The 20,483-nt window shown below is 42.2% G+C and overlaps 1 protein-coding gene across 2 annotated transcripts in view; it reads right to left on the bottom strand.

Moving 5' to 3' along the window:
• The window catches only part of zgc:63587 (uncharacterized protein LOC393431 homolog), an 83,066-nt gene extending 64,490 nt beyond the window's left edge, over positions 1-18,576 (bottom strand). Inside the window, exon 1 of one of the 2 annotated variants that reach the window (XM_060931768.1) lies at positions 18,369-18,576. In XM_060931768.1, coding sequence (XP_060787751.1) covers positions 18,369-18,512 — 144 coding nt within the window. In that variant the 5' untranslated portion in view covers positions 18,513-18,576. The remainder of the gene's footprint in view (positions 1-18,368) is intronic. The other variant, XM_060931769.1, reaches the window with a different exon arrangement.
• Positions 18,577-20,483: the final 1,907 nt, after the last annotated feature.

Below are 20,483 nucleotides of genomic sequence, written 5' to 3'. Positions count from 1 at the left end.
GCTGCTTAACGACATCACATGACGTCCACCCACTTTCGCTAACTCCACCCAATGTGTCCACCCACTTCCAGCCAGCACGGTTCAGCGCGGTTGTAGTCGAAATGCAACTCCAACAGCCCCGCTCAGCCCGACTCAGCTCGACTCGGCACGGCACGGCTCAGCCGCGTTTGTAGTGGAAAAGCGGCATAAATGTTTCCGGTAACTGTTGATCAGTCCTGCACACCGGCTTGGAGGAATTTTAGCCCATTCCTCCGTACAGAACAGCTTCAACTCTGGGATGTTGGTGGGTTTCCTCACATGAACTGCTCGCTTCAGGTCCTTCCACAACATTTCGATTGGATTAAGGTCAGGACTTTGACTTGGCCATTCCAAAACATTAACTTTATTCTTCATTAACCATTCTTTGGTAGAATGACTTGTGTGCTTAAAGTGCTGACGACACATTTTTGACATCTTTGGCGATGTTTTATAACATAAAAAGTAATTCCCGATGATCCATATATTAATTCACGAAGGCGCCCATTTTACAAGTTATGATGATAAACGCAGCTATTTGGGCAAATTTGACGGGGCTGCAGCACCCAGGAGACGAAAGAGGAGGAGGGGCTATATGACGTCAGCAAAAGAACCTTCCTCCTAACTTACCAGTTTGTTGTTGATGCGACAGGTGTTCAGTTTATCATTATTAGTATTTTTATTATACATTATTTTATATATATAGTTATTATGCCTTCGCGTTGTGTTGCCGGCTTTTGCTCCAAAACCCACAAGGATGGGGTAAGTTTATTCAAGTTTCCCAGAGATCCCGAGCTGCATGCGAAGTGGGTGAAGCAAGTCAGGCGCACTCGTGACAAGTGGGAGCCCTCACCAACATCCGTCCTGTGCTCGGAACACTTCGATTTGGATTGTTTTGACACCCTTCCCAGCTTAAAAGAATCTCTTGGGTGTTCAGTTCAGCACAAACGTGTGGTACTACCATCAGCAGTGCCTACACAGTGTTGCCAGATTGGGAGGTGCATATTTTGGGCTGGAAAACGTCAGCAGTATCTGGCAACAGATACTGCTGACGTTTTCCAGCCCAAAATATGTTCAAAACCCACCAAAATGCACTTGAAACCGCCCAACTGGGCGGGGAACCTCCCAATCTGGCAACACTGCCAGTATTCCGGAGGGGGTCTACTAGTAGCTATGCCGGATCCAAAGACAGTCCTCCTGTCAGAACATGTGTTGTGAAATGACATAAGATAAAGGTACGTAGAGCTATAGATTCTACATGATAATCATAAATGTAATCATAAAGTCGGCGTGATATCAGTCATGTATTTGCTTGTGAAAGCTTGCGGCTTTCATGTAACTGCCGCCTAGCAACGAGAGGCAAAGGGTAAAGAGGGTAGGCTATCATAGATTCTATTTGGAAGAGATCAACACAATTCTAGACTCCCAGAAGAGGAAGAGCTAGCACTAGAGAGTTCACCGGCGTTTTCATGCGCCATTTCCATTGAGTAGAACCAGAGTAGAACAGCCAGTGAACCGCAGCGTGTTCTTCCGCTGACGTCACAGCATGGCCGCGAGCCACGGACCCAGTTTTCTTGCGCTGTGCAATTAAAAGTTGGATATTCGCGTAACAAGAGCTTCTTTTCACGTAATTATAACAGAAATCTAACATGTTTGCCATGTTGTATAGTTTATTTAAGAAATTGCATAGAGTCATGTTTGTGTCATCAGCACTTTAAGGTCGTTGTCTTGCTGCATGACCCACCTTCTCTTGAGATTCAGGTCATGGACAGATGTCCTGATATTTTCCTTTAGAATTCGCTGGTATAATTCAGAATTCATTGTTCCATCAACAATGGCAAGCCATCCTGGCCCAGATGCAGCAAAACAGGCCCAAACCATGATACGACCACCACCATGTTTCACAGATGGGATAAGGTTCTTATGCTGGAATGCAGTGTTTTCCTTTCTCCAAACATAACGCTTCTCATTTAAACCAAAAAGTTCTATTTTGCTCTCATCCGTGAACAAAACATTTTTCCAATAGCCTTCTGGCTTGTCCACGTGATCTTTAGCAAACTGCAGACGAGCATCAATGTTCTTTTTGGAGAACAGTGGCTTTCTCCTTGCAACCCTGCCATGCACACCATTGTTGTTCAGTGTTCTCCTGATGGTGGACTCATGAACATTAACCAATGTGAGAGAGGCCTTCAGTTGCTTAGAAGTTACCCTGGGGTTCTTTGTGACCTCGCCAACTATTACATGCTTTGCTCTTGGAGTGATCTTTATTGGTCGACCACTCCTGGGGAGGGTAATAATGGTCTTGAATTTCCTCAATCTGTACACAATCTGTCTGACTGTGGATTGGTGGAGTCCAAACTCTTTACAGATGGTTTTGTAACCTTTTCCAGTCTGATGAGCATCAACAACGCTTTTTCTGAGGTCCTCAGAAATCTCCTTTGTTCGTGCCATGATACACTTCCACAAACGTGTTGTGAAGATCAGACTTTGATAGATCCCTGTTCTTGAAATAAAACAGGTTGCCCACTCCAGGGCTCGACATTAACGGTTGTCCGCTTGTCCGGGACAAGTGATCCTTTATGTCGGACAAGTTCATCGTCTCAGTTACTTGTCCGATTGGACAAGTGCCAAAATACACTGATATTCGGGTTACATATCAAATTTATCAGTTTATTCACAGGATTTCCGAAGCATCTCACTCGACATATTGTTTTGATGAATCGCTGGATGTTTCTCTTCGGAAAGAGCGATGTGCGCATGCGCAATATTCCGCTTGCGAAACCCGCCAATACCGCTTCGTGTATTTGAGCTGAAAAGTAAATGGTCGTTTACCAGACCCTCCAGGATTTCGCCATGTTGCAATTTGCAACATCAACACAAATTCAACCAATCCCCATGAATTCAGGGCGGTGTTACAATTATATCCAATCACTGCAACTTTCCCGCAAATTTGACCAATTGTTGGCGTCGTCTTGAGGTGACGTCGACAAACTACCTTCTGCCTTACTTCCATGTATATGTTCAAGAGAAGCAGCATGTGCGAGTCAGTGTTTATGTACGTTTAAATTCTGTTACTGAAAGTGTGTTATGTTTACAGTGAAGGACTGTGTGCACTTTACATTATTTTTTACTTAACACAAGAAATTAATGGATGCCAACATTTTTGCCAAAATGGTATTTTATTTTCCATTGTTTAGGCAGCTTCAGCATCATACTGTGAGATTCTGTTCAAATTGTTTTTTTTCTTCTATGAAGCCTGAGCCATTTATTTTATTAGTTTATGATTGTTTAATTTAGTCTTCAGGAGAGACTGACTGCACACAGTACTAGTATTAATAGTGTTTTTTTCTTACATGAAAGCTGAGGCATTTACATTTTAAGGTAACTTCATGTTGTGCTGTGAGGTTCTATGCACTTTAACTTTTGAACCAACAGGAGCATTTGGATAAGTAAAGCCTATTTTTCTGCATTTTTGTAGTCCTGGTAATCTTTTATATTGGTAAAGTTGTTTATAGGACCATTTCTCAGTGTCTTTGTTTTTTTTTAATCAATAGTTTTTCAGTAATAACTTAATATTTAACATATTCAATTTTAAATCACAAAAAGAGAAAATCACAACAATTTCTCGCAACTTTCACTTCCTCCCGCAATGTAATCGCAACAAAAACCTAAAAAATACCGCAACTTTCATCGCAACCATTAAATTCCATACAGGAGCCACACTGAACAATTAGACAACAACAATTAATCAGTGGAGGATATATATTCAAAGTTCATAATTTAAAAATGAAAATATATATAATTTTAATTTTCTGGTTTTCAATTTCTCATAAATAAAATTAATGATTGATGGAGTCCAATTTTTTCTGCAGTGAATAGATTTTGTGTGTTAAAGTAATTCTGGTGAAATTAGTTTATTACAAATAGTTTATTTGTGGGGGGTTTTCTCAAATTTTTCTTTGGACAAGTCAACTTCACATTCGGACAAGTAAATTTCCTTTCAACTTGCCCGACAGGACAAGTGGTTTCAAAAGTTAATGTAGAGCCCTGCACTCACACCTGATCGTCATCCCATTGATTGAAAACACCTGACTCTAATTTCACCTTCAAATTAACTGCTAATCCAAGAGGTTCACATACTTTTGCCACTCATAGATATGTAATATTGGATCATTTTCCTCAATAAATAAATGACCAAGTATAATATTTTTGTCTCATTTGTTTAACTGGGTTCTCTTTATCTACTTTTAGGACTTGTGTGAAAATCTGATGTTTTAGGTCATATTTATGCAGAAATATAGAAAATTCTAAAGGCAAGGCAAGTTTATTTATATAGCACATTTCATACACAGTGGCAGGTCAATGTGCTTTACAGAAGTAAAAGCAAAACAGTCAACAATAGAGAATAAAATTACATAAAATAAATGGGAAAAAATATAATAAGAATGAAACAATAGTAGAAACAAAATAAAATGAAGTAGAAGTTCAAATAGGGGGAGAAAAAAAACAGCAGAATAAAATAGAATAAAAGTAAAATTTGAAACATGCAGAAATTGTAAAAGTACAGATTATAAAACATGTAAAGAAGACAATATTAATTATTTAACAGAAAGCATCTGAAAACAGCTTGGTCTTTAACCTAGATTTGAAGCTGCCAACAGCAGGAGCATTTTTGATGTCCTCTGGCAGTTGGTTCCATAGCTGTACTGCATAGTAGCTAAAAGCTGCTTCACCACACTTTGTTTTAACAACAGGTTTTAATAGTAAATTTTGCTGTTGCGATCTGGTAGATCTGATTGGGTTAGGCCGCTGCAACATATCAGAGAGGTAATTGGGCCCTGTACCATTTAGAGATTTGTACACCAGCAGCAATGCTTTAAAGTCAATTCTGTAGCTTACTGGAAGCCAGTGAAGGGACCTTAGAATTGGAGTAATGTGCTCTGTTCTTTTTGTTCGTGTGAGAACCCTCGCCACTGCATTTTGAACCAGCTGAAGTCGTTTGATGGTCTTTTTTGGCAGGCCTGTGAAAAGGCCATTGCAGTAATCAACCCTACTAGAGATGAAGGCATGTATCAGTTTTTCCAGATCATTTTTTGACATAAGTCCTCTTAGTTTGGAAATGTTTTTTAGGTGATAGAATGCCGTTTTAGTGATTGCTTTCATGTGACTGTCAAAGTTTAGCTCGCTGTCAATGAAAAACACCAAGATTTTTAACCATTTCTTTAGTTTTAATCCCTTTTGTGTCAAGAATACTGGTAATCCTGAGTCTTTCATCTTTTTTTCCAAATAGAATTACTTCTGTTTTATCTGTGTTCAGCTGAAGAAAATTTTGTGACATCCAGTTGTTGATTTGATCGATACACTGGTAGAAACATTCAAGGGGGACATAATCATTAGGTGATAAAGCAAAATAAATTTGGGTGTCATCTGCATAGCAGTGATACAAAATTGAATTGTTATTGATAATTTGCCCAAGTGGGAGCATATAAAGGTTGAAAAGTAATGGTCCAAGAATCGACCCCTGGGGGACACCACAGGTCAAGGACATTGACGTTGAGGAACAATTTCCCATGGTAACAAAGAAGCTTCTATCTTTTAAGTATGAATTTAACCAATTGATAACTTTACCAGTCAATCCAACCCAGTGTTCAAGTCGATATAGCAGTATGTTGTGATCAACAGTATCAAAAGCTGCACTTAGGTCCAGTAATACCAGGACCGATGTTTTGCCTGCATCAGTATTAAGACGTATGTCATTTATAACTTTAATCAGCGCTGTTTCAGTGCTATGATTGGCACGAAAACCTGACTGAAAATGATCAAAACGGCTGTTTGATATCAAGAAGGCAGTTAATTGATTGAAGACAATTTTTTCAAGGATTTTCCCGATGAATGGTAAATTTGATATTGGCCTGTAGTTATTTAATACTGAAGGATCCAGATTATTTTTTTTAAGTAGGGGCTTTACAACGGCTTTTTTCAGGGACACAGGAACAATGCCAGTCTCTGGGGATGTATTTATAATTTAAAGCACATCTGTAATTATAAGATGAAGAACAGACTTAAAAAAGTTGGTGGGCAGAATGTCCAATTCAGATGTTGAGGAACTGAGATTTTGTACAGTTTTTTCAAGAGTCTCATAATCAATTAAACAAAATTCTGACATTGTGTTCAAGTTATCTATCTGTGTCATTGGTGATTGCAGTTTTTCAATTTTTTGCAGCGGAGATATATTATGAGCAATATTCTGCCGTATTTTATCAATTTTACCTTTAAAGAAGGATGCAAACTCATTGCATTTATTAACTGAGAGAAGTTCAGGTACTAATTGTGGTGGGGGATTAGTTAGCTTCTCTACTGTTGAAAATAGCACACGGGCATTGTTCATATTCCTGTTTATGATATTGGAGAAGAAAGACTGTCTTGCTTTACGAATTTCATAATTATATTTACAAAGCATCTCTTTATGGATTTGATAATGGATGAGAAGTTTAGATTTGCGCCATTTTCTTTCAGTCTTTCTACATTCTCTCTTTAGCAGTTTAACAGCTGGGTATTGCTTCCATGGTGCTTTCTGCTTATCATTGACTCTTTTGATTTTGAATGGAGCAATATCATCCATAATTTGGGTCATATTTAAATTAAAAATTTCCAGTAAATCATCTACAGAGTCTGACATTTTGGTTGAGTTCTGAGAGAGAGCTTGCTCAAAGAGAGCACGTGTTGTCTTTTATGACTCTCCTACCCATAGTCGTTGAGCTGTTCTGAATGTGAGGAGACATAGAAACATCAGAGAAAACACAAAAATTATCAGATAAGGCCAGGTCAACAACAGTAGTAGAAACAGTAAGACCCTTTGTGATGACGAGGTCAAGGGTATGACCACGAGAGTGGGTCGGCCCCTGTACATGTTGTACTAGGTTGAAGTTGTCAATAAGTGCAAGTAGTTCTTTGGCATAAGTGTTTTCAGTATTATCTACATGCAAGTTAAAATCCCCAGATATAATAAGACAATCAAACTCTAAGCAAATGACTGACAACAGTTCACCAAACTCTTCAAGAAAGACTTTGGCTGAATGTCTCGGAGGCCTACAGGGTTCACAAACTTTCAAACACCACTGTACCCAAAAAAAAAAAGGGGGAACGAAATAGGCTTGCTTATTTACCATAGTGCCGCGTGGCACCATTAAACTAGCATTTTTCCTGTACGTGTGACACAAACGTGAACTTTACACTGTGTGAAAAGTCAGACATTAAAAAAAAAAAATTTCCAATCGGATAGGCACATAAAACGGATTTAGACCAACACTCTGATCATAGTCTTCCTGCTAACCACAATTTTACAAAGTACTCAGAGTTACCGTAGTCTTTCTATCAGCTCCAACCAGTCCTGCCATTCTCTGTTGGCATCTCCCATCAACATGGTGTTTCTGTCCACAGAACGTCTGCTCACTGGATGGTTTTTCTTTCTCTTATCATTTGGAGTGAACTCCAGAGACTGTCGTACGTGAAAATCCCAGGAGACCAGCAGTTATACACTCACTGGCCACTTTATTAGGAACACCCATCCACCTGCTGTTTGATGCAGTTATCTAAAATCAGCCGATCCCTTGGCAGCAGCACGAGGCATAAAATCATGCAGATACAAATCAAGAGCTTCAGTTAATGTCCACTTCAAACATCAGAATGGGAAAAATTGTGATCTCAAAGTGTGACTTTCACTGCGGCACTGTGGGTGTTGGTTTGAGCTACAGTTAGGTCCATAAATATTTGGACAGAGACAACATTTTTCTAATTTTGGTTCTGTACATTACCACAATGAATTTTGAACAAAACAATTCAGATGCAGTTGAAGTTCAGACTTTCAGCTTTAATTCAGTGGGTTGAACAAAATGATTGCATAAAAATGTGAGGAACTAAAGCATTTTTTAAACACAATCCCTTCATTTCAGGGGCTCAAAAGTAATTGGACAAATTAAATAATTGTAAATAAAATGTTCATTTCTAATACTTGGTTGAAAACCCTTTGTTGGCAATGACTGCCTGAAGTCTTGAACTCATGGACATCACCACATGCTGCGTTTCCTCCTTTTTCATGCTCCGCCAGGCCTTTACTGCAGCGGTTTTCAGTTGCTGTTTGTTTGTGGGCCTTTCTGTCTGAAGTTTAGTCTTTAACAAGTCAAATGCATGCTCAATTGGGTTGAAATCAGGTGACTGACTTGGCCATTCAAGAATATTCTACTTCTTTGCTTTAATAAACTCCTGGGTTGCTTTGGCTTTATGTTTTGGGTCATTGTCCATCTGTATTATGAAACGCCGACCAATCAGTTTGGCTGCATTTGAGCATACAGTAGGTCTCTGAATACCTCAGAATTCATCCGGCTGCTTCTGTCCTGTGTCACATCATCAATAAACACTAGTGACCCAGTGCCACTGGCAGCCATGCATGCCCAAGCCATCACACTGCCTCCACCGTGTTTTACAGATGATGTGGTATGCTTTGGATCATGAGCTGTACCACGCCTTTGCCATACTTTTTTCTTTCCATCATTCTGGTAGAGGTTGATCTTGGTTTCATCTGTCCAAAGAATGTTCTTCCAGAACTGTGCTGGCTTTTTTAGATGTTTTTTAGCAAAGTCCAATCTAGCCTTTTTATTCTTGAGGCTTATGAGTGGCTTGCACCGTGCAGTGAACCCTCTGTATTTACTTTCATGCAGTCTTCTCTTTATGGTAGATTTGGATATTGATACGCCTACCTCCTGGAGAGTGTTGTTCACTTGGTTGGCTGTTGTGAAGGGGTTTCTCTTCACCATGGAAATTATTCCGCGATCATCCACTACTGTTGTCTTCTGTGAGTGTCCAGGTCTTTTTGAATTGATGAGTTCACCAGTGCTTTCTTTCTTTCTTTCTTTCTTTCTCAGGATGTACCAAACTGTAGATTTTGCCACTCCTAATATTGTAGCAATTTCTCGGATGGGTTTTTTCTGTTTTTGCAGCTTAAGGATGGCTTGTTTCACCTGCATGGAGAGCTCCTTTGACCACATGTTTTCTTCACAGCAAAATCTTCCAAATGCAAGCACCACACCTCAAATCAACTCCAGGCCTTTTATCTGCTTAATTGAGAATGACATAACAAAGGAATTGCCCACACCTGCCCATGAAATAGCCTTTGAGTCAATTGTCCAATTACTTTTGGTCCCTTTAAAAACAGGGTGGCACATGTTAAGGAGCTGAAACTCCTAAACCCTTCATCCAATTTTAATGTGGATACCCTCAAATGAAAGCTTTAAGTCTGGACTTTATGTCCATGTCCATTATATAACTATAACTTGAATATGTTTCAGTAAACAGGTAAAAAAAAAAAAAACTAAATTTGTGTCAGTGTCCAAATATATATGGACCTAACTGTCGATGGAGTGGTTTGAGTAATTATTTCAGAAAACAATGATCTCCTGGGGTTTTCACACACAACAGTCTCTAGAGTTTACACAGGATGGTGCGTGGAAAAAGGGGGGAAAAAAACCCACAGAGTGAGCAACAGTTCTGTGGGTGCAAATGCCTTGTAGATAAGAGACGTCAGAGGAAAATGGCCAGATTGGTTCGAGTTGCCAGGAAGGATATAGCAACTCTTTCCAACCGTGGTGAACAGAAAAGCATCACAGCATGCAACAGCAGATGATCACATTGGGTTCCACTCCTGCCAGCCAAGAACAGGAATCTTAGAATCAAGGACAAGTTCCTATTAAAGTGGCCGCTGAGTGTAGAAATACTCAGACCTACCCGTCTGGCACCAACAATCATGCCAATTATTACTCCCCACCCAAATTCTGATGATTGATAACCAGAAACTGTTGGTCCATATCTGCATGATTTTATACACTGCAGTGCTGCCACACAATTGGCTGATGAGATCATTGCACAAATGATTAAACAGCTGTACCGGTGTTTTTAATAAAGTGTTCACTAAGTGTATACGTGCAACTTAAAAAACAGCCAAAAAAAAAAAAAATAGAGCCATAAAATACACGGTTCACGACTGTTTGAGAAATGTTACGGAAATCAGTGTTTCTCAACAATTTGGTTGTGGCTCACTATCGCTATCTAGTGGGCTGCGATTTTTTTTTCCAAGTTGAAGCTAATTAGGGCCCGAGCCCTATAGGGCGAAGGCCCTATTGTTCTTGTAAGAGTTCACTATTATTATTCTTCCGTCTTCTTCTTCTTCTTCTTCTTTATTTTTCTCCGCTGTTGGGCCATTTTCGGGGCGCTTGCCATGGGCGAAAACGCACAAAATTTGGCGCCAGTTCCGAGAATTGCCACCGCTACTCAGAACCACAAGCCCAAACTTGGCCGGGGCTCAGGGCCTCTATAGCGCCCCCTAAGTCGTTGTGATTTTGGCCTCCCGCATTAAGGTGCCTGGTTGCCATATAGTTTGTAGTAGTGGCATGCCATTTGGTATGCATGTGTATCTCACTAAGCCGGACAACAATGTAATGCCAATGCATTAGCCACGCCCAACAGGAAGTGAGGTAATTTCACTTTTGTGCGAAATGCATGGCCACGAAGATGGCGCAACTCCTCCTAGACCGTTCATGGGAATGTCACCAAAATTGATACACATCATCTACAGACATGGCTGACAAAAGTTACTAAATACGTTTCACGTAGGATAAACCGTTCAGAAGTTATACGTCAATCAATTTTCACTTCAAAATTTTACATGCTAAAAAATTCATAACAAATCTTCTAATTGCTCAACACTGCTCATACTTCACACGCTAATCACTCATTGGGCTTCTGACACGTAACCCAATTTCTGTGATATTTCGCCACTGGGGGCGCTATTTTTGGGCAAAAAATCCAATCTTTCCTCAAATTTGGTCAAACTTCACGGCCACCCTCTTACTACCTCCCATGTCATGTATACCACATTTTGGGAATTTTCGTCCATGGGGGGCGCTGTTTTTTGCCGACGCAATTTCTCCAAAACGGGTTTTTGGTAAATAATTCCATAATGCTTTTCCTTCACACCACTACCTTGTGATAGTACGTTGCTGTTGTGAACACTTATTTTTCCATCTCATAATCGCTCATGTACAGCATAGCGCCACCTACTGACATGGGAAAAACCAAAAAATTTATTCTTCAAAAATCTATATCTCATCTTCTATTGGCTCAATTGTCATCAAACTTCATACGCAAACTCTTCATAGCTCACCTGACATATACGCCAAATTTTGTGCACTTTCGCCACTGGGGGTGCTGGTTATGGCAAAAATGATATTGCAGCTTCTGATTTGTCAAACTTGGCAGGCAAACTCTTTACAAGACCCTTATTGGGGCGCTTGCCATGGTCGACAACGCTCGAAATTTTGCCCCTTTTTCTTGGACTGCCACCGCTACTGAGAACCAGAAGCCCAGATCCAGGCGGGCCTCGGGGCCTCTATAGCGCCCCCTAACGTGTTGTGATTTTTGCCTCTCGCTTTAAGGTGCCTGGTTGCCATGTAGTTTGTAGTAGTGGCATGCCCTTTGGTACGCATATGTATCTCACTAAGCCGGACAAAAATGTAATGCCAATGCATTAGCCACGCCCAACAGGAAGTGAGGTAATTTCACTTTTGTGCGAAATGCATGGCCACGAAGACGGCGCAACTCCTCCTAGACCGTTCATAGGAACATCACCAAAATTGATGCACATCATCTACAGACATGGCTGACAAATGTTGCTAAATACGTTTCACGTAGGGTAAACCGTTCATAAGTTATACGTCAATCAATTTTCACTTCAAAATTTTACATGCTAAAAAATTCATAAATCTTCTGATTGCTCAAAACTGCTCATACTTCACACGCAAATCATTCATTGGGCTTCTGACATGTGACCCAATTTCTGTGATATTTCGCCACTGGGGGCGCTATTTTTGGGCAAAAATTCCAATCTTTCCTCAAATTTGGTCAAACTTCACGGCCACCCTCTTACTACCTCCCATGTCATGTATACCACATTTTGGGAATTTTCGTCCATGGGGGGCGCTGTTTTTGGCCGACGCAGTTGCTCCAAAACGGGTTTTTGGTCAATAATTCCATAATGCTTTTCCTTCACACCACTACCTTGTGATAGTACGTTGCTGTTGTAGACACTTATTTTTCCAACTCATAATCGCTCATGTACAGCATAGCGCCACCTACTGACATGGGAAAAACCAAAAAATTTATTCTTCAAAAATCTATATCTCATCTTCTATTGGCTCAATTGTCATCAAACTTCATACGCAAACTCTTCATAGCTCACCTGACATATACGCCAAATTTTGTGCACTTTCGCCACTGGGGGTGCTGGTTATGGCAAAAATGATATTGCAGCTTCTGATTTGTCAAACTTGGCAGGCAAACTCTTTACAAGACCCTTATTGGGGCGCTTGCCATGGTCGACAACGCTCGAAATTTTGCCCCTTTTTCTTGGACTGCCACCGCTACTGAGAACCAGAAGCCCAGATCCAGGCGGGCCTCGGGGCCTCTATAGCGCCCCCTAACGTGTTGTGATTTTTGCCTCTCGCTTTAAGGTGCCTGGTTGCCATGTAGTTTGTAGTAGTGGCATGCCCTTTGGTACGCATATGTATCTCACTAAGCCGGACAAAAATGTAATGCCAATGCATTAGCCACGCCCAACAGGAAGTGAGGTAATTTCACTTTTGTGCGAAATGCATGGCCACGAAGACGGCGCAACTCCTCCTAGACCGTTCATAGGAACATCACCAAAATTGATGCACATCATCTACAGACATGGCTGACAAATGTTGCTAAATACGTTTCACGTAGGGTAAACCGTTCATAAGTTATACGTCAATCAATTTTCACTTCAAAATTTTACATGCTAAAAAATTCATAACAAATCTTCTGATTGCTCAAAACTGCTCATACTTCACACGCAAATCATTCATTGGGCTTCTGACATGTGACCCAATTTCTGTGATATTTCGCCACTGGGGGCGCTATTTTTGGGCAAAAATTCCAATCTTTCCTCAAATTTGGTCAAACTTCACGGCCACCCTCTTACTACCTCCCATGTCATGTATACCACATTTTGGGAATTTTCGTCCATGGGGGGCGCTGTTTTTGGCCGACGCAGTTGCTCCAAAACGGGTTTTTGGTCAATAATTCCATAATGCTTTTCCTTCACACCACTACCTTGTGATAGTACGTTGCTGTTGTAGACACTTATTTTTCCAACTCATAATCGCTCATGTACAGCATAGCGCCACCTACTGACATGGGAAAAACCAAAACATTTATTCTTCAAAAATCAATATCTCATCTTCTATTTACTCAATCTTGATCAAACTTGATCCGCACACTCTTAACAGGTCACCTGACATATGTGCCAAATTTTGTGAACTTTTGCCACTGGGGGCGCTGTTTTCAGGCAACAATTTATATCTCGGCTTCTGATTGGTCAAACTTGATCAAACTTGACACAACAACTCTTCATAGGTCCCTTGACATGTATACCAAATTTGGTGAACTTTCACCACTGGGGGCGCTCATTGCGCTGTAGCAGTTGCAGGAGAGGTGTTTACAATCATGAGGCACCAGGAGTATGTTGTTTTGGTTGCCTTAAACACACATGACTTGTGGGGAATGGGTAGGCAGTCGGGAGCAAGTGTTGTAGCGTTACATACAGACTAATAGATGTCTAACAGAAGACAATCCTATGTAGCTATAGCTTGGTGAATGATGAGGTAAATACATTAATTTGGTTGGGAAGCCATGGCATAAAATGTTCTGTCCATGACAACATCTCAGCGCACCGTGTACTCTGTGTCCAATTCTGTGCTTTGTCGCCATTGTGGGAGTACTGTCTCTTGCCGAAGAAGCTGTGGAAGGTCTTTCGCGGGGACGCATGCCCCCGCCCCCCTTGGCCGCTGGCGCGAGGGCCCGTCGAGGCCGCTTGCGGCTTTAATTTTTACTTGTAGTAGGATACAATTGATGTGGTGTGTCCGACGCCACATCTGCCTCATTAAGCTCCGGTCACACTACAGCTCACGATGCTTTGCGATGGGTTATTGATGAAAATGAGGCATTTTGATGGCAATATACAGGTGAGCTACAAGTTATGGTCACACAGCAGGTGAACACTTGACTGTCACGCCTTTGCGCACTTGAGCTCCGGCAACCACGCCCACTCACAGAGCACTCTGTGAATGCTTTTGGGACCCAGTTATTATGGGAAACACCTGATACTAATGTGAGCGCAATCGGCACGCGCAAATACGGACGCTGTTTTCACAGAGGCTTTGCAAAGCATCATCACCGTCATGTTTGTTTCTAGCCATGTTTATAACGCTGTTTAAAGACTCTGCTTTATGTTTCGCTTTCGTAAAATATTACGCCTGTTAATAAACACACTTCCTGCACGTAGATCCATCTCCTGCTGTCTGTCTATCTTGTAGTGTCCTGATCCTCAGATCTTTAAAGGAGAACCAAAGGCAAATTTTTTATGATCAAAATTCTATTTTTCATTATATAAAATGTAGGAATGCATTTCTGACAGCTATTTTGTCACTGCTGTAGCAAGTTATGAGTGTTTGAAATATGCTATGTAATATATCAGTCCGTATGTCAAAGCGATGGCCATAAACGAGATTCGCTGAGACCTGTGCGAGACATTGTAGGACTGAAGTAAAACATACAGCGGAATTCAAAGTGACCGACATCTGCCAACGTTGTCAAAAGACGCGCGCGCCCTCCTTCGAATGCTGATGTAATCAAGCCAGAAGTTTTCCCTGTGTCCGAAATCGCTCCCTACTCACTATATAGGGCACTATATAGTGGGGACGCCATTTTGTAGTGCTGTCCGAAACCTTAGTGGGGATTATATGGGAAATGCGCTCAGCATAATATGTATTTATCACAAAAATACATGCATGTATTTATTTAATTTATTTATTATTTTGAAAACCCACCAGCCGCCTGATCTGGCACGTTTTAATTGTGCGACAGTAATGACGTAAATACCAGCACGACGGACTAGTCCTTATCCTGTCGTCTTTCCAACTCTTCTCTACTCCACGTTGGTTCCAAGTCGTATGGAATAATCTCCATGTCACGTGCGCGAGGGAGGCGGATGTATGTGCAGAAGTATACAGTTTAATAAAGTGCAGAATATATATACAGTGAGACAATATATACACAAGCAAACAATCCAAAACGGCAAGCTAGATCAAAAACGAGAATACAGACAGAAGGGTCGGTCGAGGCACAAACAGTACATCAAAGGCTAAGCGAGGACAAGAACGAGAAACAGGTACAAGGATCGTGAAACAGGAAATCAAGACAATGGGCAGAAAGGCTCGGTAATGCGTACATGTGTATCGTAATACTTCGCGATGCAAATGCATCAGCACAGTTCTTAAACAGGCAAACACAGTTCCTTAATTGAGCTCAGGTGTGCCTTGTTCACGGCGCGCTTACTGGAGTCCACTCAGCGCGCCTTCAGGTACACACGCCACAGCATGCAGGACTGACACTCCATCACTGATGAAGCTGGCAAATCTCATCTCATCTCATTATCTCTAGCCGCTTTATCCTTCTACAGGGTCGCAGGCAAGCTGGAGCCTATCCCAGCTGACTACGGGCGAAAGGCGGGGTACACCCTGGACAAGTCGCCAGGTCAGGGCTGGTGATCTGGCCTCTGTGTAAACAGTTTTCAAAATGGCGGCGCTGACACTTCACGTTTGAAGTCTCGCACAAGTCTCATGAAGATCGCGCGGATAAGCGACGCCTGCCGTGGACCAAGCGAAATACATTCAACATGGCTAAAAACTGAAAAGGCTGATAAGTGTAATATAAAATGCCAATACGAGTCACGATATAAGGTGAATAAAATTGAAAACATAATTGAATAACACATTAATTAAGAAATAAAGCAAGTTTAAAAATGACTCCAGGTCCCCTTTAACCCAGCCACATATAAAAACCTGGAAGAGCATGGAAGCGTACACGTTTTCATCTGTATAGAACGATGTCTGCAGCACCAGGTAGTTCGAGATGTCAGGGAACTCAACCGATGGATAATTTTCCAACTCGTCGTAAAAAACCCTTCTTTGTTAACGTATAAGGATCTAATGCTGTTGAGTGGTTTCTATATCCACTTCTTTTGCGTGTATTTCTTGGTTTTAATAACTTGCTTGTTTGCTGAACACAAACGTGGCAATAAGTTTTTGTGTTAATGGATCAGACTCCACTTTTGGATCATTAATCCCTTTTGACTGAGAGTCATTTGTGATCGGAAAGTCCCAGCAAAAGATGTACAAGACAGTAGTGAGACCAGCTGTGATGTACGGATTGGAGACCGTACCCTTAACGAAGGGACAGGAGGCAAAGTTGGAGGTGGCGGAGTTGAGGATGTTAAGGTTTGCGATGGGAGGTTGGACAGGATCAGGAACGAGCGCATCAGAGGGACGGCACTTGGGAGTTAAGCTAAGAGAGATGAGACGGAGATGGTACGGGCATATCCTGAGAAGAGATGCAGAGCATGTGGGAAGGAGAATGTTGAGGATGGAGCTGCCAGGCACACGAAAACGAGATACATGGAAGTGGCAGGTGTGGTCGAGAAGGACCCCTAATCGGGAGCAGCCAAAAGAAGAAGAAGAATCCCTTTTGACTGAGAATGCCCTGCATGCATGGTTTGGCTTCTGGCACATCCATACAGTTTTAAATACAATATCTACAATTTAAAAAAAAAACAGTTTGGTTTTATTGCTTTTATTTAATTCCTGGGCTCCCATCCAGAACAGGGAGTGACGTCGCATCCCATTAATACACTTTACAATGGATTATTAGATTCGAATAGAATAGATGAGCCAAAATAATTGGGCATCTTTCTTAATGGGCCTTGACTTTGTACAAGTATGGATAGATAGGCTTTAAAGTAGAAAAGGTTGAGAACCCCAGACATAAATCTTGTTACTGCACGATTCAGCAACAAGCTGTGAGAGCAAAGCATTCAAACTGATCCAAAGCCACTGTTGAAATTACAGCAGAGTTTTCTGAACTGCCCTTTCTTTCAGATACACTCTTTGTCTCTGTGCGGTTCTTAATATTTATAGTACCATCAAGCCAAATAAAGTATGAAAGATTAATAGATACACTACCGTTCAAAAGTTTGGGGTCACTTTGAAATGTCCTTATTTTTGAAAGAAAAGCACTGTTCTTTTCAATGAAGATCACTTTAAACTAATCAGAAATACACTCTATACATTGCTAATGTGGTAAATGACTATTCTAGCTGCAAATGTCTGGTTTTTGGTGCAATATCTCCATAGGTGTATAGAGGCCCATTTCCAGCAACTCTCACTCCAGTGTTCTAATGGTACAATGTGTTTGCTCATTGCCTCAGAAGGCTAATGGATGATTAGAAAACCCTTGTACAATCATGTTAGCACAGCTGAAAACAGTTGAGCTCTTTAGAGAAGCTATAAAACTGACCTTCCTTTGAATCGAGTTTCTGGAGCGGGGGCGGCACGGTGGTGTAGTGGTTAGCGCTGTCGCCTCACAGCAAGAAGGTCCTGGGTTCGAGCCCCGTGGCCGGCGAGGGCCTTTCTGTGCGGAGTTTGCATGTTCTCCCCGTGTCCGTGTGGGTTTCCCCCACAGTCCAAAGATATGCAGGTTAGGTTAACTGGTGACTCTAAATTGACCGTAGGTGTGAATGTGAGTGTGAATGGTTGTCTGTGTCTATGTGTCAGCCCTGTGATGACCTGGCGACTTGTCCAGGGTGTACCCTGCCTTTCGCCCGTAGTCAGCTGGGATAGACTCCAGCTTGCCTGCGACCCTGTAGAACAGGATAAAGCAGCTAGAGATAATGAGATGAGTTGAGTTTCTGGAGCATCACATTTGTGGGGTCGATTAAATGCTCAAAATGGCCAGAAAATTGTCTTGACTATATTTTCTATTCATTTTACAACTTATGGTGGTAAATAAGTGTGACTTTTCATGGAAAACACAAAATTGTCTGGGTGACCCCAAACTTTTGAACGGTAGTGTATGTCAGATAAACTTGTGATAGTCGACTTCCCTTGGCCTTCACTATCTTCTTCATGACTTTGGTCCAAGCGCCCACACCCTTTTTTAAGGACAGCTGTTAGCACTGGTGGAACAGCAGAGGAATGTTAAACACTATATCGTGTAGAAGGATTACGTTAAAAACTCGAAGATATGAATTTAATAAAACTTCAATACTATGTTATTATGACGGCTTGCAAACTGTTTTAGCTGTTCGTAGTAACTTTTAACTTCCGCCCACAACAGGTCAGGCTACAATATTTCACTAGACTGAACTCTCCACTCAGGCAGGTTACCTCAGATTCAGTTTCAATCCAGACGAAGCCCTTACCTCGGTGTAAACGTCTGACAAAAATAAAAACAAAGTTCTTTTCTTCTCCTCCTCCCGTATATTCACACTTCTCCCCGTCCAGTCCAGTGATCCGGAAACCGCTGCACATTCGCCTCCGTCCCACAATGCCGTTCAGTCTCTGTTACCAGAGTACAGAGCAACAGGCGCCATTTCGGCTCCTATGAGGCGTCGCATAGAATGAGTGAAAAGGGCAATTTGGAGCCAAGATGGTGGCAAACGCGCACAGTTTCTGTGAAAAAAAAAATCCACACGCTATTCTGTCGAGTTTAACGAACATGACTGGACATGCTGTGTAATGAAACAAAGTGTATCATCTTTCCACTTGGATGGCCTTTTTCCGTGCAGCTTACCTGCAGAACAGGATAAGCGGCTACAGATAATGGCTGGATAGTTATGTTTATGAAACTAGCCATATGAACTGGTGTTAAAACTGCAATGCAAAACCCAACATAGGAGTTCTCTAGAGCAGTACTCATGCTCAAAATTGAAGTGCGACAATTTGCACACCCTCATCCATCCATCCATTATCTGTAGCCGCTTATCCTGTTCTACAGGGTCGCAGGCAAGCTGGAGCCTATCCCAGCTAACTATGGGTGAGAGGCAGGGAACACCCTGGACAAGTCGCCAGGTCATCGCAGGGCTGACACATAGAGACAAACAACCATTCACACTCACATTCACACCTACAGTCAATTTAGAGCTACCAATCAGCCTAACCTGCATGTCTTTGGACTGTGGGGGAAACCGGAGCACCCGGAGGAAACCCATGCACACTCCACACAGAAAGGCCCTTGCCGGCCGCTGGGCTCAAACCCAGGACCTTGTTGCTGTGAGGCAACAGTGCTAGCCACTACACCACCGTGCTGCCTGCACACCCTCAAATTCTGAACAAAACATTTCTCATAAGAGGAAATTCCCAGGTGGGCCCATGGGGAGAGGGTCCATTCCCCTCCGCAGATAGTCCTGGGTATGACTTTAAACTGCAACCGGTGGTGAGTCTCAGGTCCAAGAGGACTTCAGTAGTGGGGAAAGTGGAGTTACTCCTTAATCACCATTGCTCCCAGGTCCGCTTTGACCCAGAGTGGGAGCACCTGCCTGGGTTCCAGCTATGGGTTAAATAGTACATCACAAATAAGGCGCTGGGAGCAGGGTGCTTTTTGGTGCAATGTGGCAGATGAACCCAACAGGGTCAATGGCACACTACCAGATGTCAAACAAAAGAGCCACTCAAATGGCCAATGGATGGCATCATTTGGCAAGTCAGTTGTCACTGCGAGGCAACATCCATACCCGTCAGGTCTGTGGCACTTTTGTGCACCACTTGGCATCAGGTCTGGAGGTCCAGAGCGACAACATGAAGAGGGCATGACATTATTTGTCCTACCTTACTGTGCAAGGTGCTTCGTTAGGAGAGAAGAATAGTATGCGAGAGCTCATGAGGCGAGACATTCCGTGGCGGCTCAGCTGGGCCGTTCGTGTCACCGGTGCAGGTCTCGTGGCCCATTTGCGTTTCTGTGCATCCTAATGAAGCAGTCATCATGACTAGCAATGGACAGCCACCACCACCGACTCCCCTACAGGGTACCATAGAACTCAATCCAGCCATCCATCTGTTATCTATAGCGCTTATCAGTCAGAGCTGTGGGGAATACTGGAGCCAACTTCGGGTGAGAGGCAGGGTAAACCCTGGGCAGGTAACCAATTTATCGCAGGGCTAACAGCCACAAACAACCATTCACACTCAAATTCACACCTATGGACAATTTAGAGTAGCCAATTGACCTAATCCACTGGTGGCATGGTGGTGTAATGGTTAGCACTGTGACCTCACAGCAAGAAGGTTCTGGGTTCAAGCCCAGTGGCTGAAGGGGAGCCTTTCTATATGGAGTTTGCATGTTCTCCCCATGTCTGCCCTGGTTTCCTCTGGGTGATCCGGTTTCCCCCACAGTCCAAAGACAAAGGTTAGGTTAACTGGCTACTCTAAATTGTCCATAATTGTGAATGTGTGTGTGAATGGTTGAGAGGAGAAATCCTCTACAATAATCCAGCAGAAGGCAAC

The sequence above is a fragment of the Neoarius graeffei genome, chromosome 10 (genome assembly GCF_027579695.1).
Source record: "Neoarius graeffei isolate fNeoGra1 chromosome 10, fNeoGra1.pri, whole genome shotgun sequence".
Lineage (NCBI taxonomy): Eukaryota > Metazoa > Chordata > Actinopteri > Siluriformes > Ariidae > Neoarius > Neoarius graeffei.
The sequence above is the reverse complement of the archived record's forward strand: the minus strand, read 5'-3'. Positions and strand labels throughout refer to the sequence as shown.